Here is a 26,362-nt window from a genome sequence, read left to right as displayed (position 1 = left end):
CAATGTCAAATTATCCACCAATGTCAAATCACCTATTTCAGAAAATGTTACCTTTTCTTAATAGACATAAAATACATATAAACTGCACAATCTAAGCTAGGCTTGACAAAATGCTAAGAAGAAATAAATCTAGGTTTAGTTTAAGTGAACTCAGAGAAAAACAGCAAACTGTCAGACCAGTAGCTACTAAGCTGAGCAAAAATGGGCAGAGAGAAATGCATATACACCTACCTGAAATGTACCAAAATCTAAAATAAGAAGATCTGACTTTTCGTGGTGGAAACCTGTCTGTGGAACTATTAGGTAAGAAGGCTTCAGATTTATCCTTAAATCAAGGACTTTTCGAGTTTCAATAATATGTGTAAGTCCTAAAAGAAGAAAAAGAAATAATGAAAGATTAGATGGTCAAGCTAAAATATGTAACCATATTATTATTATTATTATTATTATTATTATTTTTGCTTTTTAGGGCCATACCCATGGCATGTGGAGGTTCCCAGGCTAGAGGCCTAATCCAAGCTACAGCTGCTGGCCTACACCATAGCCACAGCAATGCAGGATCCAAGCTGCATCTGTGACCTACAGCATAGCTCATGGCAACCCCAGATCGTTAACCCACTGAGTGAGGCCAGGGATCAAACCCACAACCTCATGGTTCCTAGTTGGATTCATTTCCACTGCACCATGATGGGAACTCCTGTAACCATATTATTAACAACAAGAATAAGAATAAGAGTATCGGGAGTTCCTGTCATGGCACAGCAGAAACAAATCTGACCAGGAACCAAGAGGTTACGGGTTCAATCCCTGGCTTCACTTGGTGGGTTGAGGATCCGACATTGCTGTGAGCTGTGGTGTAGATTGCAGCTGCAGCTCGGATCTCAGGTTGCTATGGCTGTGGTGTAGGCTGGTAGCTATAGTTCTGATTGGACCCCTAGCCTAGGAACCTCCATATGCCATGGGTGCGGCCCTAAAAAGCAACAAAAAAAAAAAAAAAAAAAAATAAGAATATCACTTGAAAAGTATTTGGGAGGAGCATCAGTTCTTTTCAGATTAGAGTCTTCATTCAACACATATGGTCCATGGAAAACAATCCTTTCACAGAGTACAGTAAACCCAACACAGCTAGTATTTTATCCTGAGATAGAAAAATTCATTATTTCTTTAGTTAAGTGACCAGATAAAGTAGTTGGCTTGAGTTTAGAGGCCATATTGTACAAATGTACTTATCTTTAAAATTTGATTCACACACAGTATAGTGAACAGCTGCTTAAGAACTGAGAGAGAGCAATGTTCTCCATCACAAGCACACTCTGCAACACAGGTCGTTGAAGGTTAACAGCAGAGAGACTCATCTGTGCCCCCTATTACTATCTTTCTCATCTACTCTAGGAGGCATATTTGATAAAAAGTAACATATGCTATTTTAAATATAACATTTACATTAGAAAAGAAAAAAATGTTGAGCTTAGTTTACCTGTAGCTGTTCTCTCTTTAATTTCTTCCAGCTTCATCAAGGTAGCTGATGTTATTTGCTCAAGATCTAATCCCTTATTTGATTGAAAGAATTCAACCACTGCATTGATGGTTTTCTGTAAAATAATTTAAAATATAAGCAAGTTAATCACAGTACTTTGATATTATAAATTTTAAAGTTTCAGTTTAATTCTTTTTTTTTTTTTTTTTTTTTTTTTGTCTTTTTGCTATTTCTTTGGGCCACTCCCGTGGCATATGGAGATTACCAGGCTAGGGGTCTAATCGGAGCTGTGGCCGCTGGCCTATGCCAGAGCCACAGCAACGCGGGATCTGAGCCGCGTCTGCAACCTACACCATAGCTCACGGCAACACCGGATCCTTAACCCACTGAGCAAGGCCAGGGATCGAACCCACAACCTCATGGTTCCTAGTCGGATTCGTTAACTGCTGCGCCACGATGGGAACTCCTAAGTTTAATTCTAATCAACTCTGGCTTTGAACTGAGGAGGTAGCAACAAAGATAATCTACCCTACTGAATCTCCCTCTGGAGTGAAAGAGAACCTGGAAAAAAAAGCCCAATTAAGCTTACTGGAAAGGCAACCAGTGTGTGCATACTGTTAAGGTGATCTCAAGTATGTGCTATGGTATCTTGCTGATATAGCAATGGGGCAGTACTTCTAGTCTTAGCCTCCAGATTAGAAGGGGAAACTCTACCTCTCTACACTACAACTGGACTCCCCCGCACTTTGAAGTTTAGAAAGGAAATAAGAAAGCCATAGAGTCCTTAACCCATATCCAAAACTTGAACTTAAAAATCAGATATTCTGCAGAAAGAATGAGTTCTGGGGACTGGATATACAACAGTATGAAATATCAGCAATATATATAACAATACTCAACAATACCGAAGTATGCACTTAAAAATGGCTAAGATGGTACAAAAAACACATGAAAAAATGCTCATCTCTAATTATTAGAGGAATGAAAATCAAAACTACTATAAGGGAAGTTCCCATCATGGCTCAGCGGTAACAAACTCAACTAGTATCCATGAGGATGCAGGTTTGATTCCTGGCCTCGCTCAGTGGGTGAAGGATCCAACGTTGCCATGAGCTCTGGTGTAGGTCACAGAGACACAGCTTGGATCTGGCATTGTTGTGGCTGTGACAGAGGCTCGCAGCTACAGCTCTGATTTGACCCCTAGCCTGGGAACTTCCATATGCTGCAGGTGCAGCCCTAAAAAGAAAAAAAAAAAAAAAAAACTACTACGTCAGTACCACCTCACACTAGCCAAAATGGCCACCATCAAAAATCATTGTCTACAAACAATAAATGCTGGAGAGGGTGCAGAGAAACAAGAACCCTCTTACACTGTTGGTGGGAAGGTACACTGGTGTAACCACTATGGAAAATAGTTTGGAGGTTCCTCAAAAAACTAAATATAGAACTATCATATGATCCAGCAATCACACTCCTGGGCATATATCCAGAGAAAACTGTAATTCAAAAAGATACATGCACCCCAAAGTTCATTGCAGCACTATTCACAATAGCCAAGACATGGAAGCAACCTAAATATCCATCAACAAAGGAAGAGATAGAGATGTGGTACATATATTCAGTGGAATATTACTCAGCCATAAAAAGAATGACATAATGCCATTTGCAGCAATGGGTTGGATGGACCTGGAAACTATCATACTCAGTGAAGTTAGACAGTGAAAGACAAATACCACATGGTATCACTTACATGTGGAATCTAAAAAAAAAAAAGGATATAAATGAACTTATTTGCAGAACAGAAACAGACTTTGAGAAACTTATGGCTACCAAAGGGGACAGGAATGGGGGCAGAAGGGATGGACTGGGTGTTTGGGACTGGCATATGCACACTGAGGCCAGCGGGGACCTGCTATATAGCACAGAGAAGTCTACCCAATATTCTATGATAATCTACGTGGGAGAAGAATCTGAAAGAGAATGGTATGTGCATATGTATAACTGAATCACTTTGTTGCACAACAGAAATTATCATAACCATTTAAATCAAGTGTACTTCAATAAAACTTTGGGAAAAATAAGTTGAACACAGAGCTGTAACACTATGTAGCCAATCTTGATGTGATGGTAGGGGGGGCATGTTTTATCTATGAGCCTCAAAAGAAATGTCACATATCTTTCAGAAATGGATTAAGAGGAGTTACTGTCATGTCTCAGTGGTAATGAACCCAACCAGGATCCATGAGGACACAGGTTCAATTCCTGGCCTTGTTCAGTGGATCAAGGATCCTGTGTAGCTGTAAACTGTGGTGTAGGTTGCAGATGTGGCTCAGATGCCAAGTTACTGTGGCTGTAGTATAGGCTGGTAGCTGCAGTTATGATTCAACCCTTAGCCTGGGAACCTCCATATGCCCTGGATGCAGCCATGAAAGAAAGAAAAAGAAAGAAAAGAAAGAAAAGGAAGGAAGGAAAGAAGGAGTTAAGAGGTTTATGATTCTGATTTAGGTCAAAAACACGGTGAATTTTTTAAAAATTGGTTAAAATGGTAAATTTTGTTATATGTACTTTACCACAACTTAAAATTAAAAAAAAAAAAAAATCAGAGAATACAGTAAGTTCTACTTTCCACCCACACTATAAATCTACTTCTAAACTGTAAAGTAAAAATAAGTCAGGGATCTCAATAACAGCGTGGGGCCAACCTACAAGTGTTGTAATGATTTATGAGCCCCACCTATCCTGCTGGCTATCTCAAGATGAGGTAAGAGAATCTGAATAAAGATGGAGATACAGATACAGAACTTGAGTCAGTATTTCAATAACACAGAAATGGTAACATGAGGTTGCAGGTTTGATTCCTGGCCTCACTCAGTGGGTTAAGGATCCAGCGTTGCTGTGAGCCGTGTCTGTGTGTGTGTAGGATGCAGAGGCAGCTCAGATCTCTCGTTGCTGTGGCTGTGGCATAGGCCAGCAGCTAAAGCTCCAATTCGACCCCTAGCCTGGAAACCTCCGTATGCTGCAGATGCGGCCCTAAAAAACAAAACAAAACAGAAAGCATTGGTAAACTCAGCTAAGTAAATAAAGGTGAAAATATATGAAAAAAGAAAAACAAAAAAACCACATGTCAGAAGCATATGACAAGTTTAATAAAAATTCACTTTCTTCTTATACTCACAGCATCATAGACGACCTCTACAGGCTGAGACTGAACAACCAGAGTCTGGTCAGCAGTACTATTCTCTGGATTGGTTTCAAATTCGATTTTAAGCAAGGATGATGCAGTATCACCAATTGAAGCCACAAGAGATGGTATAATATCTTGCTGTCTCAGACCTGTTATATACCAGTGTTCTAATTTTGCTGCCACCCTACAATCCAATGAGGAAAAAAGTATTATAAATAAGATCTTTTGTAATATAATTAGGTTAAAATAAAAATTTCCCTTAAAAAAAAAAAATTCCTTTAAGAGCCAAGATGAAACCTACTACCCAAAGCTGAAGTCCAAACTCTTTAGCCTGGCATTCAATTACCCACACAATCTGGGAGTTTTATTCTGTCTTGGTTTATTTTTTTGTTCTCCTCATCCTCATGAAAAATCCACTCTGGCCAACCTCAGAACACTGCAGAACTGTGGCATGAATACAAGCTATGGAACCCATCTTCCTATTTCATGCCACTCTCCTCCCTCATCCCTGCTCCTTTCCATGCAGCTAGCCTAAGCCCCAATTCTCCAAGCCCAAGCAATTCTATTCCACAACTGAACTTCTGTAGCATTAACCACAAGGTATTTACAACACCTTATTTAAGAGCTCTTTAATATGCTATACAGTTTTTTTTCTTTATTTTATTTTATTTTCCCACTGTACAGCAAGGGGATCAAGTCATCCTTACATGTATACATTTACATTTTTTTTCCGCTATATAGATTTTAAATTAACATTTCGTATTTCCTCTCTTCTCAACAACAGCATAAACAACTTGAAAATAGAAACATTTTCCTATGCATACATAGCCTTCAGAGTACCAGATCTCTGAATCAGACAATACCCAAAAAATATTGGTGAAAGAAAGGAGGAAAGGGAAAACAAATAATGAGATCCTCACATAGCTCCACAAGAAAGCAAACTCAGGAATTCCCATCGTGGCTCAGTGGTTAACGAATCTGACTAGGAACCATGAGGTTGCAGGTTCGATCCCTGGCCTTGCTCAGTGGGTTAAGGATCCAGCGTTGCCGTGAGCTGTGGTATAGGCTGCAGACGCAGCTTGGATCCTTCGTTGCTATGGCTGTGGTGTAGACTGGCGGCTACAGTTCCGATTGGACCCCTCCTAGCCTGGGAACCTCCATATGCCGAGGAAAGGCAAAAAGACAAAAAAAAAAGAAATAACCACCTTCACAACAAAAGGAAAAGAAATTAGGGAGGAACAACCATTAATCTGTTTTTTATGCTAAATAATACTATATTTTTTGGCCTTAAGTCATACCTAGAAATAAGAACTAAAATAATAACTTTTTTACTTACTTAAGTGCTTGTGCTCCTGGTCGCTGAGATACGTGGGTACCCAGGCCAATTATTTGAATTTTTAGTATTTCTGGAACATTTTTGTTTTCTCTTATTGTAACAGAGGTGCTTACTAGCTTCAGAGCCACTATATAAGCGACATACTAAATGAAAAAACGAATGAAAACTGTGAGCTTTTACGTATTATTTTCTCTAATAATTTCTTATGTAAATTTGTTAAATTATAAAGTGATCCAAAAAACAATATGGTAGGTTTTTGCGTAAATATGTTCATTGAAAAAAAAAAAAAAGAAGAAGAAGAACATTAGAAAACTCAATGCGGGAATTCCAGTTGTGGCTTAGGTAACGAATCCAACTAGCATCCATGAGGATGTGGATTCAATCCCTGGCCCTGCTCAGTGGGTTAAGGATCCTGCATTGCTGTGGCTGTGGTGTAGACTGGCAGCTACAGCTCTGATCTGACCTACAGTGGGGGAACTTCCAGATGCTACAGGTGTGCCCCCCCAAACCCCCGGAAAAAGCCTAAATAAATAAATAAAATTTAAAACTTCTTAAAAAAAAAAGAAAACTCAATGTAAAATACAACTTTTTTGGGGGGGTGAGGGGCTGCATCTGCAGCATAGGGAGGTTCCCAGGCTAGGGGTTGAATCAGAGCCGCAGCTGCAGGTCTACACCACAGCCACAGCAACACAGATCCAAGTCATGTCTGCAACCTACACCACAGCTCACAGCAATGCCAGATCCTTAACCAACAGAGCGAGGCCAGGGATCAAACCCACATCCTCACTGATACCAGTCAGGTTTTCACCACTGAGCCACCATGGGAACTCCAAATATGACGTTTATGAAAGATTCAAAATTAATTTCCCTTCCTATCTATTGTAAGGTCCATGTTTTATCCTTGACAGTAATTACATAGCTGTTATTTGTAATAAATCAAATGAGCAATACATTTTGGTTTTGCTCATTCTTCTACATGAGTTACATTCCACACAACAAAAAAAAATTTAGGGTAAAATTTTTGAAAGATTCAATTTGCTTCTATAGAAAGTACTTCTTATCAGTTATTCTTACACTCATTAAAGCAACTAAATCTAAATTTAGAGAGTTTTAATTGATAAAGTCTGACTGAAGCATTTAGCAAAATAGTAAAGCATTTATGTTATAAATTGTAACATATTTTTAATAGTTACTTTAAAAATCAACTTATTTAACCCAATTCAGGATAATACAGAAAAATGAAACCATCTAAACAATTACCACCTGAATAATTACCTGCTTTGGTAAAGTCAGGTTGTGGGCACTCTCACTATAGCCAATAGCCGTGAAGAGCTTATCCTTTTCCTCCGGAGTCATAAGGTCATCAATAGCTACAAAAAGACAGTATTTCAAGAAATCAATTGCTTCAGTTTTACATATTCAATCAAAAAGATCAAACCAAACTAACAAGCAGCCCCAAATCAATAGACACAAATGCCGAAGCAAAAGCAGTCAAGTAACTTCCTCCTATATACTCCTTTGACATGTTAAAACAAACATCATGTATTTGGTTGTTTAGGTCAAGGAGAAGCAAAGAGATACCTCGAAGGGCATTTGGACGTCATATAAAAACTTGAGAATTCCCCAAGTAGTTAAAAACTTGAGTGAAACTTTTAATTAAATATCCACGTAAAAAGTAACAATAAGGAACGCTGCATGTGAGATTTCGGAATTTCAACTTTTAAAATTTCACACAAATCATTTTTCTCAAAAATTCAAAAGTTTTATTTAAGCACAGAAATGTCCTAGGCTGATATATTTACTGATAGCATTATTCTGAGCTACTTTTATTTCAAAAATATTATGAAATGAAATGAACTATCTGGCTAAAATAAAATTTACGTATATTTTTCCTTACCACTGTGATATAAATTATCTGACTTGAAACTTACTTTCAGGAATCAGAGATTCTTCATCTTTTTTCTTAGATTCCTTCTTACCCCAAAACCCACTAAACCAGCCTCCACGTTTTTCTCCTGTCTCAGCAGACTTTTTCCTTAATTTCTGCCCAGATCGAATCACCTAAAAATCAAAATCAAAAACTTTAAAAAAAAAAAGCCCCCATCCCTTTCAAGTGTAACCAGGTAAGAACAAAGGCTAATGTTTTTTAACAGTACATTAAGTTAAAAGCAGTCAATAAAGCTAGTTCCTTCCTAAATGATGCTCAACATTATCTGGTTAATATTAGTTAATATTATTTTTGGCCATGCCTGCAGCATGCAGAAGTTCCCAGGCCAGGGACTGAACCCACGTCAGGGACTGAACCCACGTCATAGCAGCAACCTGAGCCACAACAGTGACAACACCAGATCCTTAACTTGCTGAGCCACCAGGGAACTCCAATCGTTCCACTATTAACTCAATTTACTTTCCACACGTACTGATAGCATTTTGATGAAGCTGCATTTTGTGAGTGATCTAATTAAGCTTTCAAGTACAATTTTCCTAAAGAATGTGTCTTGCAAATTTCTAAAATAAGGAGCCACAAGGATAGCAGATCTTGAAAATGAAAAGTACCCTGAGGGAGTTCCCTATGAGGCTCAGAAGTTAATGAACCCAACTAGGATCCATGAGGATGCAGGTTCGATCCCTGGCCTTGCTCAGTGGGTTAAGGATTCAGCATTGCCGTGAGCTGTGGTGTAGGTCACAGACGTGGCTCAGATCCCATGTTGCTGTGGCTATGGTGTAGGCCGGCAACTGTAGCTCTGACTCAACCCCTAGCCTGGGAACTTCCATAGGCCTTGGGTGTGGCCCTAAAAAGACAAAAAAAAAAAAAAAAAAAAAGTACCCTGAAAGGAAGATGCTTCCACATTCAGAAGTAGAATGTAACAATCCTATTTCATAATTCATTCAATTAGTTTGCTAACTATGGATATGTTTGGGAGGTAGACTATAAATAAAAGCAGAAAGTCCTTGAATCTCGTTTCATCCTCTTTTTTCAACAAATCCTGGCTTGATTTTCTGTTATTCCTTGTCTTTACTAACTTTTCAGTAAGATACAGAGATGTATAACCCAAAAGCAGAAAACTGAAGGATAAAAAGAAAAAAGGGGATAAGTAATGTAGACTCTACCTTCTTATCCTTTGAGTAAACTTCTTTGAATAAGTAAATAATTTTACAACTTTAAATATAAAATATTTTAAATTGGTAGTGAATTAATAACATAAATGCAAGCTTTTGTGTGTACCGAAAAGTGAAATAAACCAAAAGAGAAGAGAAGAATTCCATAGTTAAGAGAGTAAGTTTGATTAACAACAACCTAACTTAAACAAAATAAGTTGTCTTTAACAAGTAGACATTAAGGGAGTTCCCATTGTGGCACAGCAGAAACGAATCCGACTAGGAACCATAAGGTTGAAGGTTCGATCCCTGGCCTCACTCAGCAAGTTAAGGATCTGGACTTGCTGTGAGCTGTGGTGTAGGCCGAAGACATGGCTTGGATCCTGCGTTGCTGTGGCTGTGGTGTAGGCCGGCAGCTGTAGCTCCATTTCGACCCCTAGCTTAGGAACCTCCATATGCCACAGGTGTGGCCCTAAAAAGCAAAAAAAGAAAACAAATAAACAAACAAAAAAAAAACAAGTAGACATTAAACAAATAATAAGGGAATAGGTCTACAACTGCCCACAAAATCATTGATGATGCCAGTTTTATCTCAACTATAACTATCTTTTGTCAAGCTTAATCCATTTTTTAGCAGTCAGAAATGTAATGGGTAAAAAGATATATACAGTTGACTAGTTGATATTCTATATGAAAAACTAACTCTTCTGGCATAGAATATTAGTGTGCTTTTTTATTTTTCACAGTAAAATACATCTATATGAGATCAAAAATAAACTTAAACATGCATATAAAACCTAACATGAAGAAAGACAGATGCAGAACCTTTTCATTTTTTCCTAAATATCACCTATGTTGCCATCACTTCCTCCCTGTCCAGCTAAGAGTCCGTGGTAAATAACTTCTGCCAATCCTCTGCCTACATTTTAAACTCTCTGGCCCTACGGAGTTCCACTACAATGAAAGAACATCAATCCTGGGTGAACCTCATTGCCTTCTCTTCATCTACATCCCATTCTTCCTTAGCCACTGCATCTAATAATTAAACTTCTTTCTTCAATTTTTAAACAACTTGTTAAGTGGTATTAAGAACACCCAATTTGGAGGTCCCTTGTGGCTCAGCAAGTTAAGGATCCAGTGTTATCACTGCTGCAGCTCAGGTCACTGCCATGGTGTGTGTTCAGTCCATGGCCTAGGAACTTCTGCATACCATAGGCATGGCCAAAAAAGAAAAAAAATTATGTTGGATAAATGTTTCCGTGGAATAATATATAAAACAGAACACTTTCTTCTTTTTCTTTTTTTTGCTTTTTAGGGCCGCACCTGTGACATGTGGAAGTTCCCATGCTAGAGGTCGAATTGGAGCTACAACTACTGGCCTACACCACAGCCACAGCTACACAGAATCCAAGCCGTATCTTCGAGCTACACCAAAGCTCTCAGCAATGCCATATGCTTAACCCTCTGTGCGAGGCCAGGGACTGAACCTGAATCCTCACGGATACTAATCAGATTCATTTCCACTGAGCCACAACAGGAACCTCCTGTCATTTTTTTTAAAAAAGAAAGAAAATAGGAGTTCCCGTCGTGGTTCAGTGGTTAACGAATCCAACTAGGACCCATAAGGTTGCGGGTTTGATCCCTGGCCTTGCTCGGTGGGTTAAGGACCTGGCATTGCCATGAGCTGTGGTGTAGGTTGCAGGCGCGGCTCAGATCCCACGTTTCTGTGGCTGTGGTGTAGGCCAGCAGCTACAGCTCCAATTAGACCCCTAAGTCTGAGAACCTCCATATGCCGTGGGAGCAGCCCTAGAAAAGGCAAAAAGACAAAAAATAAAAAATTTTTAATTAAAAAATAAATAAATAAAAAAAAGAAAATAAAGTTACAAAACCTCTTCTTGACTCCACATCCCCCACCAGTTGCCACTCCATTTAGCCTGTTTTCCACCTGCAGAGATATATCATACTGTTTGTATCTACTTTCTCCAATTCTTCATCTTCCATCCTCTCTCACTTCTATCAAATTTCTACTCGTAACAGTCTATAAAACTTGCTCTTTAAGTGACTTTTTTATGGCTAAATCTAATGATGGAACTTTCAGTTCCACGATGGTTTAAGCCTTCTACAGCCCATCCTTCACTGCTGATTACAATGAGAAATTGTAGATAAAACACAGAAGACACCTATCACAGACTGTAAAAAAATAAGTAAAGTAGGCAGATGGTGGAGAGGAGTCAACACTTCGAGAAGCGACCTTCACAAGGGTGAGTTCCTCACATTTTTTTCCCACAGGTTGTATCCGCCCTTCACCTGCCCCTGAACTTCTCGCTCCAGGGGTCTTACCCTCGGGTAGTCCCCTTCCCTTGAGTGCAGGCATGACCTGTGACTTGTTTCTAACAAATAAAATAGGGCAAAGGTGCCAAGATTTACATGATTATGTGCACAAAATTGCAGCGGCTGTCTTGCCAGAATATCTCTCTCCCTTAGAAGAAGCAAGCTGCCATGTTGTGGGCTAAGCGGAGAGGCCCAACTGGCAAGAAAGTCAAGTGCTATTGATGAGCTGAGGGCAGCCTCTAGCCAACAGCCAGCAAGAAACTCAAGTCTTCCATCCCACAAACACAAGGAGGTAAATTCTGCCAACAGAAGCAGATTCCTCATCAGCTATTCCCTAAATGAGAACACAGTTTATTCACCACCTTGATGCAATATTTTGTGACCTTAAGCAGAGAACTTGGTGAGCAGAGGGCTGGACTTCTGACCCTCAAAAAACCTGAGATAATAATAGTGTGTTGTTTTAGATCACTAAGTTTTTCAAGCAACCAGAGAAAACTACTTCACACGGCTCTGCCCTGAGAGAGACTGAATCACAGAGCCATGCAGAGGCACAGGCATTGAAACCTGAGAAACTCCAAGGAGCCAGAAAATGGAGTCCATTAGAGCCAGTGCATAGGGGAAATTCCAGTGGGGAAGAGCCAGAGAATGGGAGAGCTCTTTAATTCTGTGTATGAACCTGCCCAAATTTCAGGGAGGGAAAGAAGGAGGGAGAGAGAGACAAAAGAATATGGGTGAAGGAAAGGAAGAAGGAAGGAAGGGAAGAGGGAATAAAGAGAAAGAAACAGGTGATACAGAGAATAAATAAGTCTTTCATGGGAGAAGAATTGAAAGCCTATACATCAAAATGTTAACAGTATTATTCTAGGTGGCTAGGATTATAGATGATTTTTTCTTTCTTTCAGGGAGTTATCAAATTTTTTGTTACCAATTTTAAAACTTTTTCCCTTCATATTAGTGGATTTTTTCCAATATTCAATTTTATTTTCTCCTGAGACTAAATAAAGCCATGAAAACTCAACCTTTATTCTTGAGTAAATATCAACAACTTCCCATGGAATTCAGATTTCTTTATCGCAGGTTTAAAGGGGTTAATATTAACATGTTTAAAACAAAATCAGCCAATAAAAATGATTACCTCAACTTGTGCTTGCTGCCTTGCTAAAATTATGTTAAAAACATCTAGAGTCTTCTCCAAATCCTATAAAACAAAGAGACACTTATAAACAAAGAAAACAATCATTAGATTAAAAAAAATTTTTTTCTTCTATAATTCTAAGTTTATTCTAGTCCATGAACAAACAGCGTCTGTGATCTAATGAAAGTAAGTATAAATTTGGACACAAACTTAGCTTTTACACTTTCTTCTTGTTGCAATGTGAGAAACAGCTTTCCAAGAAAGCAAATCCTCATTACATACAATATGGAGATAAGAATGTTAATGAGACTACTATAATACACAGATAGCCATATATGCAAATGGAAACAAGAATACTTAGGTGGGGGACCTGTTTATCCTTATGGTTGTTACTTCTGACTCCCTCTATTCGACATTATTTATAATCACTGTACTAAAAAGCACCTTAATAAAACACAAAATTTAGGAACGTAAAATTCTGCAAATCAAATAGGCTAAAGCAGAAACTGATCTAGGGAATTTACTTAAGAGGAATCTAACACGTTCTGGGTGACCTGTGTGTCAGGAGCTCTTCTGTGTTATTTCATGCAATTCTCACAACTCTCTAAGATGTATACTGTTTCCGTTTTATGCATGAGAACACCAGACCTGAGAAACTAAGAAATGTGATGCTTTTTCTAATATACAATATAAGTGATTATCATATATTTCAGAATAATAGGAATTCAATTAATTTTTTACACAGTGAATTTGTGGCAAAATAGTTATATAGTTAAGATCAAATGATATTAAGCAAGTTATGCATTCAGTGTATCTTTTTCCCACATTTCAGAAGGGGATAAATAAGACTCGTATCTTGAGGAATAAGGCCAATTTTTCACAAGTAATGTTTGAATTCTTTAAAAAAAAAAAAAGCCACTAACAAAACCAGCAATACACATCTAGCTAATAATAAGCACATATCTGAACATCTCTGATAATGATTTTCTAAATATTATTATAAAAACCAAACACATTTCTCCAAATAGTTTATAGTAACCTTATTTTATCAGATATTAGGATATGAGAGAAAGGTTTTTAAAAGAAGAAAAAAACTAGGAAAAAATATTCTGCATTTTTTTCATAAAATTCTCTCAAAAAGAGATCAGTTCTGTTTTTCCTAAAAATTACATTTTAATTCAAATTAAATTTAGAAGAATTAACATTAAAGGATGATTTAACAGATAACAGCTCTCACCAATACATGAAAGATATACCTGAATTTGCTTCTGTATTTCTTCTGGGACTTTAGTCTGGGTTAGCTTATTTTTGTAGGCACTTTTATAACTCTTGAGCAACTGCCTGTGTTTTTTTATGTTACTCCATGACCACATCTGTGTATGCCTCCTTATATGAACTTCAAGAACAGAATCAATTGCATATTTCCACCTGCAAATGAAGTTTTGTTAATGCACACAAAATATAAAGGAAAATAACTTTAACATTTTAGAGCTATACTGTTAACTTATTTTGTTCTTGTTCACTGTGTTCCTCTAAGAGCTCAGCAATAATATTTCAATTCCGTAGTACAATTCTCGGACTTAAACAGACTATGAAATGAGCAAATCACTCCAGGAAGAGGGTATGCCAAACCATGCCAAAATCATAAAAGCACAAAATGACATATTGCGTGAAAGAGTATCCCAACATGGTTATAACACTGAGTCCACATGTAGGACCAAAGGGCACTAAGACCAGAAAAGTGCTGACAATCTAGAATGCCAAGTTAGGAATTAAGAGGAGGAGTACAAGAGAATGTGTTTATGAAACAAGTAATAAGGACATAATAAAAAAGATATCCCTCTAATGTCTACTTTTTAAAGTAGCTTCATTATATCACTTTAAGAGTCTTTAGCTCTGAGAGTCCCTAACTTATGATTATATGTTTCTTATTTTAAAAAATTTTTTTAAATTTAACTTACCATTGTCGACCATGGTTATGAAGCGGTAAATAAGGTTTGTATTTCCTGTAAGGAGCATTTCTAACCATATAATCCACTGACTCCAAAAAGTCAATCATACTTAAGTACTATTAAAACAAAAATCAAATTATATTTATTACATTGTGCACATGCATAAAGACCAAATTTTATTATATTTCCAGTATAGTGAGACTTCAAATTTCCTGAATGAATACGACAGTTGCCTAAATTCAATAAAATATTTCATCCAATTTAAGACATCAATTATAAGTTGCAAGGTAATCTTTAAGTTTCGCTCCAAAAGAAAACCCAGTGCTGCCAATTAAGCTGCCATTATCACCAATGACAATATATATCCTATTTTCGAGTATGTTGAAATGTGAAATAAATATACATTTTAGAACCAATGAAATATGGTATCTTTAACTACTGACATGGAGCATGATTATTCCTAAAACTACATATTTTTCCTCTGGACCATCATTTCAAGCCTTGGCTATTTATGAACTGAGTTTCAAACTGCTCCAGAATATTACTATATAATGAAGCAAGACAAAGCTATTTAATCACCTATCTTACCACCAAGACAACTGTGTGTGTATCTGGTCAACAGCTCAAATGATTAGAAATATATACACACATACATACACACACCAACACACAACTGTAGATAAGATGAAGAAAGGGGAAGTCCAGCTGGTGCTTCTCTATGGTTCTAAACTCAACTCCACCTAAGAGTTACCGTGTGGCTATTCAGTACTCAGCATACGGATAGTCTGAACTTAAATGTACTAATAAGTGTAAAACATAACCCAGATTTTGAAGACTTAAGGAAAAATAAAAGGATATACAATATCTTAACAACTTCTAATTTTGATTACATGTTGAAATGACAGTACTTAGGGTATGTTAAATAAAATGTTATTAATGTTAATAATTTTCTCTTTTCTTTTTACTTTGCTAAGGTAGCTACTAGAAAATTTTAAATTACATATATGATTTGCATTTTATTTGTAATGAACTGCAATGAGCTAAAAGCTCAATTTGCTAAGTACTCCATCTTCCTTTCACTTCCAGTTTTCTGGATCTGTTATGCAAACTCCCTAAGCACATAACGAAACCTGAGAAACAAATGAAGGAAAAAAACTGCCAACATAGCTGTTTTAAAAATTAAGTGAACAGGAGTTCCCATTGTGGTGCAGTGGAAACGAATGTGACTAGGAACCATGAGGTTGCAGGTCTGTAGGAGAAAATGTCCCAATAAAAACGTAGAAAGGAAAGACCCTGGCCATGATGACTAAGCAAAGTCTAGCCAACTGCCCCAACCACCCCTCCCCCAAGCATCTGCTTCTGTAAATTTGTTTCCGCATCTACTACCTTGCCTGACGTCACTCTGGTCCAACTAGCCAAGCATGGACCCGGAAGAAGCAGCCCATAAAAGCCTTGTGAAACCCTTCTTCCGGGCTCAGACTCTGGAGAGCGATCTCCTCTGAGCCCGCCAGTGTAATAAACCTGAGTTCTCCAACTCTCTGAGTGCTCGCTTGGTTTCTCACCGGGTAAAAGAGCTGATCCCACAGAGCTGCTGGAGCTAGTATGCTACAGCCGCAGGGCTGTCGCCAGAGCTGATATGCTGCAGCACAGGGCTGCTGGGTAGCTGCAATAACAGGTTTGATCCCTGCCTCGCTCAGTGGGTTGAGGATCTGGCGTTGCCGTGAGCTGTGGTGTAGGTTGCAGACATGGCTCAGATCTGGCATTGCCGTGGCTCTGTCATAGGCCGGTGGCTGCAGCTCTGATTAGACCTCTAGCCTGGGAACCTCCATATGCTGCAGGTGTGGCCCTAAAAGGACAAAAGACAAAAAAAAAAAAAATTTAAGTGAACGATATTAACATAAGAGTGTCTGCTATTAAAACCTGAGGAGTTCCTATCTTGGCACATCGGAAACGAATCTGACTAGGAATCGTGAGGTTCCGAGTTCAATCCCTGGCCTCTCTTAGTAGGTTAAGGATCCAGCATTGCCATGAGCTGTGGTGTAGGTCACAGACTCAGCTCAGATTTGGCGTGGCTGTAGCTGTGGCGTAGGCCAGCAGCTGTAGCTCTAATTCAACCCTACCATGGGAAACTCCATATGCTGAGGGTGAGGCCCTAAAAAGCAAAAAAAATAAAATAAGATAAAATAAAATCTGAGGAAGAAAAAATCCACTAAAATCCTCTACCAGCAATTAGGAATTAAATGGGAATCATGTCATTCACTATAATTTGGTAAGATTCTCCACTAACGGGGAAAATCAGATAAAATAAAGGAAAATTATTTCTTAAATTTGATATTTCTTTTAAATATATATATTAAAATTATATATATATATACATTAAAAATAGATAAATATTTAGGAGACCAATATCAACATAACAAACTAAAAGAACCACCAGAGCAATGGAGAAGGAAAAATCACAGAGATTCAAGGCTAATCAAGGCTAGAAATGTCCAAATGAATCTTACCTGAGGTTTGGTCAGTTCAATGGCAATATTTTGTACTTCTATGTTCCAATCAAGTTTAGGTGTTTTGAGTTCTGCTTCTGCATAAGGATTCATGTAGAGTTTTGCAGAGGCTGATATTGGCTGGAAAACTTATACCACATGGGAAAACATAAGATATGTTTATATGCCCTTACATATGAACAACTGTAAATAATTTTGAGAATACTGTTACTCTGAAAGTAAAAATAAAATGATCAAAACTATACAAAAAAAAGTTAAAAAAATAGCTACAAAAACTATTAAAGCATCTACTTAACTGAACACAAACTATCAAACACAATGGTAAAAATGGAATCTCCAAGGAAGAAATTGGTGTTCTATGCTTCTAAATTAGACATGTACAAAATATGGAGTTCCCATCATGGCTCAGTGGTTAACGAATCCGACTAGGAACCATGAGGTTACGGGTTCGATACCTGGCCTCAGTCAGTAGGTTAAGGATCTAACATTGCTGTGAGCTGTGGTATAGCAGACGCGGCTCAGATCCTGCATTTCTGTGGCTCTGGTATAGGCCGAAGGCTACAGCTCCAATTAGACCCAAGCCTGGGAATCTCCATATGCTGTGGGTGCGGCCCTATAAAGACAAAAGACACACATACAAAAAAAGAAAAGAAATGTACAAAATATAGACAATCTAATCTTGGTTATTCACAGTCTATGGAAAACTATGCTTCTCTTCCTTGCTATAAGACATTTAATGATTTTATTATTCATTAAAAATAGGTAGAAAACAAAATTTGACTCATTTCTGTCATACTTAATCACTGTCAGAATTTAGGAATGGAATCATGAATCAAATTCATACTACCCAGAAAAAACCTGCCTATCACTTTATAATTTTCAAAATAATCATTACATATAAATCTTAGACTCAACTAAAAACAGTATTCTTAAAGTTGAGAAGGAGTATGAAGTGTTTTAGGGAGGATGACAGCAAACTAATGTAATAAATTTTAATTATGAATAGTATTAAAATTATACAAATTGTGATACCTTATGGTATGTATAATTTGCAAAAGGTTATTTATAAGTGGAGCATGCCTAAGAATAAAGTTGTAGATTTCCCTGAAGTTCTTTCATGAATGAAACTAAATGCTCTCACAAACTAGCAGCATCTGAAAACTTCATCGTCATTATATAGAGAGGACTATGGACATAAGGTGAAATTGCCAACTCTCATATATGAGTTAGTTATAAAAGAATATTTAGAAAACAATAGTGAATCAGAGTAGTATAAAATATGGATGAATATAGAAATGAAAGCTAAGACAAACATGAAGAGGTAAATTAATTCAAAAAAAAGAATAGCATCTTTAGAACAGAACTGAAATAGAGAAAATGAATGGGATAAATAAATATGCAAGCAGCTCTGTCAGAGATCTGTTTAAAAATAAAGGTGAGGCTGACAAGAAATAGAAAAGTATACTTTAAAAGGATCTCTGGAGAAATTTAAATCAGAACAACAGTGAGATAGCCCCCTCACACCTGTCAGAATGGCTATCATCAAAAAGTCTACAAATTACAAACGTTGCAGAGAATATGGGAAAAAATGTAAATTGGTGCAGCTACCGTGGAAACGGTATGGGAGTTCCTAAAAAAGAACTAAAAATAGAACTACCATATTATCCAGCAATTCCACTCCTGGATATATACCCTAAAAAAACGAAAACACTAATTTGAAAATACATATGCAACCCAATGATCATAGCAGTATTCTTTACTATAGCCAAGACATTGAAGGAACCCAAATACCCATCAACAGATGAATGGATTAAGAAGATGTGGGGAATATATATACAACGAAATACTACTCAGCCACAAAAAGGAATGGAATATTGCCATCTATAGCAATGTGAATGAACTTAGAATATTATGCTTAGTGAAATAAGACAGAGAAGGACAAATAATATACAATTTATATATGGAATCTAAAAATAATACAAATGAACATACATGCAAAACAGAAGCAGACTCACAGAGCAAACAAAGTTGTGGTAACCAAAGAGGAGAGGTAAGGAGATGGGACAAAATAACAGACAGAAACAGTTATACATAAAATAGTTAAGCAACAAGGAGTTACAATATAGCACAAGGAATCATATTCAGGATCTTATAATAATCTATAACTGAGTATAATCTGTAAAAACACAGAATCACTACGCTGTACACCTGAAACTAACGTAATATTGTAAATCAACTATACTTCATTAAAAGAACAACAACAACAACAAAAAACCTCTGGAATGGTTTGTTTTGTCTTAATATCACATTAGTAACACCCTCAGGGGCAACCTGAATATCAACATCTCAGAGATTTTATTAAACAAAGAAAAGAAAATCTAATTCCTAAAACAAAGTAGATTACAACAAGGTAAGAAGAAAAGATGGGAGTCAAGGGGTTTAACTATTGAGAGCAAACTACAGTTATACTGCCCTGCTCTCTCTTACTCTCCAAAGGTGTAAGCACTATAACCCATTGCTTTTTTTTTTCTATTATAGTTAATTTACAATCTATCAATTTCTACTGTACAGCAAAGTGACCCAGTCATACATATATATACATATATATATATATTCTTTTTCTCACATTATCCTCCATCATGTTCCTTTACAAGTGACTAGATATAGTTCCCTGTGCTATACAGCAGGATCTCATTGCTTACCCACTCCAAATGCAATAGTTTGCATCTACTGACCCCAAATTCCTAGTCCATCCTACTCTCTCCCACTCCCCCACAATCCATTTCTAAATACTTTATTACAATTCAAATAGATTGTACCATAAAACTCAGGTATAAAATTAACAGTGTCTCTCTGTCAAAGTTAACTTTATCACAAAAAAGTATATTAGAATAAAATATTTAATTCCATACTTCCTATAATAGGAAATAAATTTTTACTGTTACTTACTGTATTGATGGTTTGGGGGTACACTGCTACTTGTAAGAATTTCACTTTTCAGTTGATCCTAAACAAACCAAAAAAAATGTGAATTATATGAGAATGAAAAAGAAAATGCATATATATTGAGCTACACATTCAAAAAAAATTGGTTCCTTATTTAGTACTTTATTTCTATCTTTGTAAATTAGTAGCCCATAAGAAAAACACACTAAGCATTAAGATATATTTCTTTAGAATAAAACATAGCAGATAATTTTTATAAATTCTAAATATTAAGAAACAATGTTATAACACTGTGTTCCTCTCTGATTTAAAATGTGTATGTATATATAAATATATCCATGAATTAGTATCTCAAACACTTTCTAGACAAAGATAAGTTATTTGTTGCAGTATCTTTGGGAGAAATGAAAGATAGAACCTTGAAATAAATTCAGTTCAGAAAATTCAACTCTTCTTTTTTCTCCTCTAAGTAAATGAACATGACTAAGACTAGCTTAGCATGTTTAGTTTTGAATTAATCGTTTACTATTCAAAAAATGCATCATCACAAATATTTAAAACATTTGCTGAGAATATATTTTTTAGATCTGAAAGGTATTATCTTTCTCTACAATATTCTTCAAGTAATCATTCTCATATGAAACTTCACAATGCAACCAGAATGCCATAAAAATTAGAGTGTAAAAAAACCATAAATGGGAGTTCCCATTGTGGCTCAGTTGGTTAAGGAACTGATGTTGTGCCTATGAGGAGGCAGGTTCGATCAATAGCCTCACTGAATGGGTTAAGGATCCGGCATTGCCGCAAGCTGTGGTGTAGGTCGCAGCTGCGGCTTGGATCTGGTGTTCCTGTGGCTGTAGTGTAGGTAACAGCTGCAGTTCTGATTCAATCTCTGGACCAGGAACTTCCATATGCTTCAGGTGCAGCTATAAAAAGAAAAAACAAAAAAACCAAAAAAAAACCCATAAACACAGTTTTTGATTTAAAGGTTCTCAACTCACTGTATAGTGAATGATTTCACAAAGATCTTCAAAAACACCCTGTGGATTTGAAGGGTGGATTCCAAAAACTGTGTTGCATACCTCTGATTTTGTTACATACAATTTAAACAAAAGACTAACACCCTGTCTCATTAAGGACCTCTTAACATAAAACAAAATTAGGGAGTATAGTTAGCCCTTCCAAGTATAAACTGAAATTACCAAGATCTGCTCCCTTGTTCCCTGGTAAGACATGCTGCAGTTAACATTCCAATAGGCACTGAGACTATCAAGTCGTATAAGCTACAAAAGAAAAATGGAAAAGGTCAAGCAACTAACACAGTGAAATTATGAATCAATATTAAAAGATTATTCTCATGTTCACTGCCCCCAAACAATCCAACTGCCATTTTGAACTTTTAAAGGAAAGAAGATAATGCAAAAATGGAAAAAATATACCTGTGTTATTCAGAGACTTTATTATTCATCTAGCATTTTCTCAATTGTGCTTCTAGGAACTCTACCCCCAAGGGGATTCAGTCATTTGATAATCAAATATTTACTGAGAATTTAGTATTTAAAAGACTCTGTAAATGTTTCACTGAATAAGAAAGACATGATTCCTCCAGCAGATACAAATGGCTGTTTCTACTGAGGGGTGAGAGGAGAAGACACTATTATCAACAAGATGGGAAAAGCTACATACTAAATATTCCCCCTGAAGATTCACAATGTTTATTAGCATACTTAAAGTGTTCTGAAATTTAAAACAAAATAAAACATACCTAACTAGGTACAGCCTTGTACTGTAGTCAGTAATCTTGATCAGAGAATATTTTTTGACAAATCTAATAATATCTCAATTATCTAATGCTCCATGAAGTACGACTGGGGAAATATTTATTTTATCCAGTTTCTTTACATTCTAGGTGAAGGAATCTAAACCCCAGAACAGGCAAGTGATAACAGAAGGTCAGAGAGTAAGTAGCAGAATGAAAACTAGACCCTAAACTTAACTCATGTTCCAGTGGCATATTCTGCTCCATCAAAGTTTCTTCAAGAAAATATATTCATTGTTTGTACCTAGAAAAATAACTAGATTAAAAACTCTAGACTAATACCTTGTATATAATTTTTTCTGCTTCATTTAATATGCATGGAGTCCAATGTTCATTTGCAGTCTAAAAGAAAAAAAAAAGAGAGTAACTGTGAAATGAAGTATCTATATCACAAAACAGTGCTCTAATATTTGTAAACTATGTTAAAGTAACTTAGAAATAAAAAGACATTTGGAGTTCCCGTCGTGGCGCAGTGGTTAACGAATCTGACTAGGAACCATGAGGTTGCGGGTCGGTCCCTGCCCTTGCTCAGTGGGTTAACGATCCGGCGTTGCCGTGAGCTGTGGTGTAGGTTGCAGACGCGGCTCAGATCCCGCATTGCTGTGGCTCTGGCGTAGGCCGGAGACTACAGCTCCGATTGGACCCCTAGCCTGGGAACCTCCATATGCCGCGGGAGCGGCCCAAGAAATAGCAAAAAAAGGACAAAAAAATTAAAAATAAAAAGACATTTAGCTGATGTTGGCTCATGTTAGCTGTTTCTTTACATATTTATGACAAAATCAAAGGAACTGTGAAAACAGAATTGAGGATGTTCTAGTTTTGAGTTCACTGAGAAAACAATTATCGAGCTACTTTGAGCCTCAGTGTGGAAGGTATAGAGTATGAAGAAAAACAGAACTAGCCTTTAAGCTACTGAAGAAAGTCCACATTAAAAAAAAGAAAACTCAAGGAGTTCCCATCGTGGAGTAGCGGAAATGAATCTGACTAGGAACCATGAGGCTGCAGGTTCAACCCCTGGCCTTGCTCAGTGGGTTAAGGATCCAGCGTCACCATGAGCTATGGTGTAGGTCACAGACATGGCTCGGATCCTGCATTGTTGTGGCTGTGGCGTGGACCAGCAGCTGTAGCTCCAATTGGACCCCTAGCCTGGGAACTTCTATATGCCATGGGTGCAGCCCTAAAAAACAAAAACAAAAAATTAAAATTAAAAATAAATAAATAAGTCAAATCAACAATTATCACGAAGTAAGAAGAAAACCAGAAGAGTATGGAAATCACAGCATAACCATGTTTCTAGAACGTCAGTATAGTCAGCAATGCCAGAAGCTTCCATGAAATAAACTAAAATAGACTTATTTAAGTGGGCAGGGCATTATTAATGAACTTAAGAACAGTGTCAGGGAGCAGTAAAGTAAGAGTACAGTGGGTAGGGAGTCATCAGGAGGTGGGGAAATAAAAAGAGCAAAGGAGAAAATTCTCTCAAAAATTTAGTAGAAGAAAAGGAAAAGGCAGTTGTTAGATGGGGCCTGGGTGGAGTGGAACAAGATTAAGAAAAAGCTTTTTAATTTTAATGTAAATGAGAAACTTGAATGTGTTTAAATGCTTACAAGAAGGTGGGGGTGGGGGAAAGAAGATAAGTTGAAAACTTAGGAAAGAGGGAGCTCCCACTGGTGCTGCAGGTTACGAAACTGACTAGTATCCATGAGGATGTGGGTTCAATCCCTGGACTTACTCAGTGGGTTAAGGATCCAGCACTGGCGTGAGCTGTAATGTAAATCACAGATGCAGCTAGGATACAGCCTTGCTGTGGCTGTGGTGCAGGCCAGCAGCTGCAGCTCAGATTTGAGCATTAGCCTGAGAACTTCCATACGCCACAGGTATAGCCCTAAAAAGAGAAGAAAAAAAAAAAGAAAAAGAAAACTTAGGAAAGAAGAAAACTGACAGAAATAAGGAATAAAGGGCAAAAGGTAACAGGGAATGAAAGAGGGAATGAGAGAAAGAGAGGGAAAAGGGCTCCTGAGGACATGGGAGAGAATAGATCCAGATCAGAGATGGGAAGATTACCTTAAATATAAGAGTGAGTGTGTAACTTGAAAGATGGAAAAAAAGAAACGGTATAGATACAGAAAAAGGTAAGTTTGCTACTACTGTTGTTATAATAGACAATGTAGTAGCTGAAGCAGGAATTAAGCCAGACACAAGGTGCCAAATGCTTTACACAAACTAATATCACAAAAACGCTAAAATATAGGTACTATTGTATCAATGAATAAAAGATAGAAGGAGACCAACACCATAACCAGTACATTAATATGTCATGGGTGCTTTTATAAGTATAATGGGGAGCATAATAGAAGGAATGTAAAAACTAAGAAGGAAGTAAAACATGAATGAGAAAGATAAGGTATTACCTCAAGGAAATATTAAAACATGAATAGAAGCACCAGGCAGACTAAGGCAAGAGAATAACACAGGCAGAGGAAAGAGTATGAACAGTCTGTGCACAGATAGAGAGGATCAAACAAGGGTACACACTAAGGAAACCATACATTACCCTTATGCACTAGTATGTCCATTATCTATTTTGACAAAATATGACTATCTTGTATTTTGCATTTGGTCTGTCAGAAACTCAACATTAAATACTGAACTCACATATGTCTATTTGTCTAATTTTTCTAGAACAATTATCTCTCTACCTTTCAGAACACAGATTCTAGTCTCTTTAAAATTGTTATAATATTGCTTCTTTTTTACTGAAAGCTACTTCAAAATTACTTTGGAAACAGGCAGAGGATAAACAATATATTAAAGACTAGACTCCTTGACTCCTTTTCCTTTGCTTCTCTAGTACTTTTTCCTTAATCTTTCTGCTTCAATCTTCAACTTGATGTATAGTTCCACTTCTCTGTATGCATGTATCATTCTTTTTTTTTTTTTTTTTGTCTTTTTGCCATTTCTTGGGCCGCTCCTATGGCATGTGGAGGTTCCCAGGCTAGGGGTCCAATCGGAGCTGTAGTCTCCGGCCTACGCCAGAGCCACAGCAACACAGGATCCGAGCCGCATCTGCAACCTACACCACAGCTCACGGCAACACCAGATCGTTAACCCACTGAGCAAGGGCAGGGACCGAACCCGCAACCTCATGGTTCTTAGTCGGATTCATTAACCACTGAGCCACAACGGGAACTTGCATGTATCATTCTTAAGACCTCCAAGGAACGGTGTCCTTTTTCTGCTTCTCTAATAATCTACTTTTCTCTCCTCTTTTCTTAATCTGCTTTCCCTACTGAGGCAATTTCTATATAACTAATCATAAAGCAAACATGTACCCAGTATAATTTACTGTGTACTCACTGTCCTCAACTTTAAAACATGTTTATTACCACTTAGTTGTCTGTAGTAGAAAAACAACATCCAACCCAGATAAACTCTCTATCCTAAAGACCTTTAAGAAAAAAACCAAACTGCACTATAAAATACTTAATCACAATAAATTAACTTTTTTTTTTTGGACTACACCTGTGGCATATGGAAGTTCCCAGGCTAGGGGTCAGGTCAGAGCTGCAGCTACTGGCTGGTGTCACAGCCACAGACACCCAGACCTGAGATGCATCTGTGACCCACATCACAGCTCACAGTAATGCCAGATCCTTAACCCACTAAGCGAGGCCAGGGATCAAACCCGCATCCTCATGGATACTAGTTGGTTTGTTGCCAGTGAGCAACAACAGGAATTCTAAAATAAATCATCTTATGTACTCTAAATATAATTAACACACACATACATGTACATGTAAACAGATACACATATATAAGCTATTTGGAAATTTTACCAAGGATAAGAACATGACTATAGAAATTTATCCTCCTTTATTACACATTTAAGATATAGCTTTTAATATTTTCAAAACCTTTGCTCTTGATATTTTGGCATTTGTTAAATTCAAAGACAAATTAAAATAATTAGAGAATACAATAAAAATATCACAAAATAACTAAACTTCTAGAAAAGCTATAGGAAGATTACACACAAAAATAAAACAGCTATATGTACCAACAGTTGAATTTAGGAAATTCACCCTGTAACTTGAGAATAATATCTTATAGGATCCATATACATTCTAAATAAAGCCAACTTTACCAACAGACTAAGTTCTCCCAGTGTGACACCAAATGAAAGGGGCCGCTTTGGATCTGTCACCTATCAAAGAAAAAAAAAGTGACATTAAAATACAATGATGGCAAGGGTGAAGCCATTTGCCATGCTGAATAATCAACATAGGACAATGAATTTCCAAGAAAGTCACACAACCCAAATGGATCTGTGGAAAAGAAAGGGGAGGAAGACAATAACACGGGATTTTCCATATTTTGTAGACACTAATAATATTACATTAATATTATTAGTAACACTAAAAATATGGCTTTCGAGTGGAACTGTTTTATTACTATAAGTGAAAAGACTCACTAACTGGGACTAAACAGATTCTTGTCTAGATATTCTAGACAAGAACCATTAAAGATGTTATCCATTGATAAATAAAACAAGGAGTTGCCAATAACACTTTCACTA

The 26,362-nt window shown here is 37.0% G+C and overlaps 1 protein-coding gene across 4 annotated transcripts in view; it reads right to left on the bottom strand.

Moving 5' to 3' along the window:
* The window catches only part of VPS13C (vacuolar protein sorting 13 homolog C), a 174,251-nt gene that overhangs the window by 112,806 nt on the left and 35,083 nt on the right, over positions 1-26,362 (bottom strand). For all 4 annotated transcript variants that reach the window (XM_021094365.1, XM_021094373.1, XM_021094362.1 and 1 more), the window contains 14 exons: positions 25,931-25,990; positions 22,069-22,128; positions 21,170-21,250; positions 19,971-20,028; positions 17,022-17,149; positions 14,524-14,630; positions 13,819-13,990; positions 12,563-12,625; positions 7,929-8,058; positions 7,273-7,367; positions 5,998-6,140; positions 4,653-4,845; positions 1,478-1,592; positions 232-368 (listed from right to left, as the gene is read on the bottom strand). In XM_021094365.1, the coding sequence (XP_020950024.1) occupies positions 232-368; positions 1,478-1,592; positions 4,653-4,845; positions 5,998-6,140; positions 7,273-7,367; positions 7,929-8,058; positions 12,563-12,625; positions 13,819-13,990; positions 14,524-14,630; positions 17,022-17,149; positions 19,971-20,028; positions 21,170-21,250; positions 22,069-22,128; positions 25,931-25,990 (1,542 nt within the window). The remainder of the gene's footprint in view (positions 1-231; positions 369-1,477; positions 1,593-4,652; positions 4,846-5,997; positions 6,141-7,272; positions 7,368-7,928; positions 8,059-12,562; positions 12,626-13,818; positions 13,991-14,523; positions 14,631-17,021; positions 17,150-19,970; positions 20,029-21,169; positions 21,251-22,068; positions 22,129-25,930; positions 25,991-26,362) is intronic.

This window comes from Sus scrofa, chromosome 1 (genome assembly GCF_000003025.6).
Source record: "Sus scrofa isolate TJ Tabasco breed Duroc chromosome 1, Sscrofa11.1, whole genome shotgun sequence".
Taxonomy (NCBI): domain Eukaryota; kingdom Metazoa; phylum Chordata; class Mammalia; order Artiodactyla; family Suidae; genus Sus; species Sus scrofa.
This window is presented reverse-complemented; position numbering and strand designations above follow the sequence as displayed.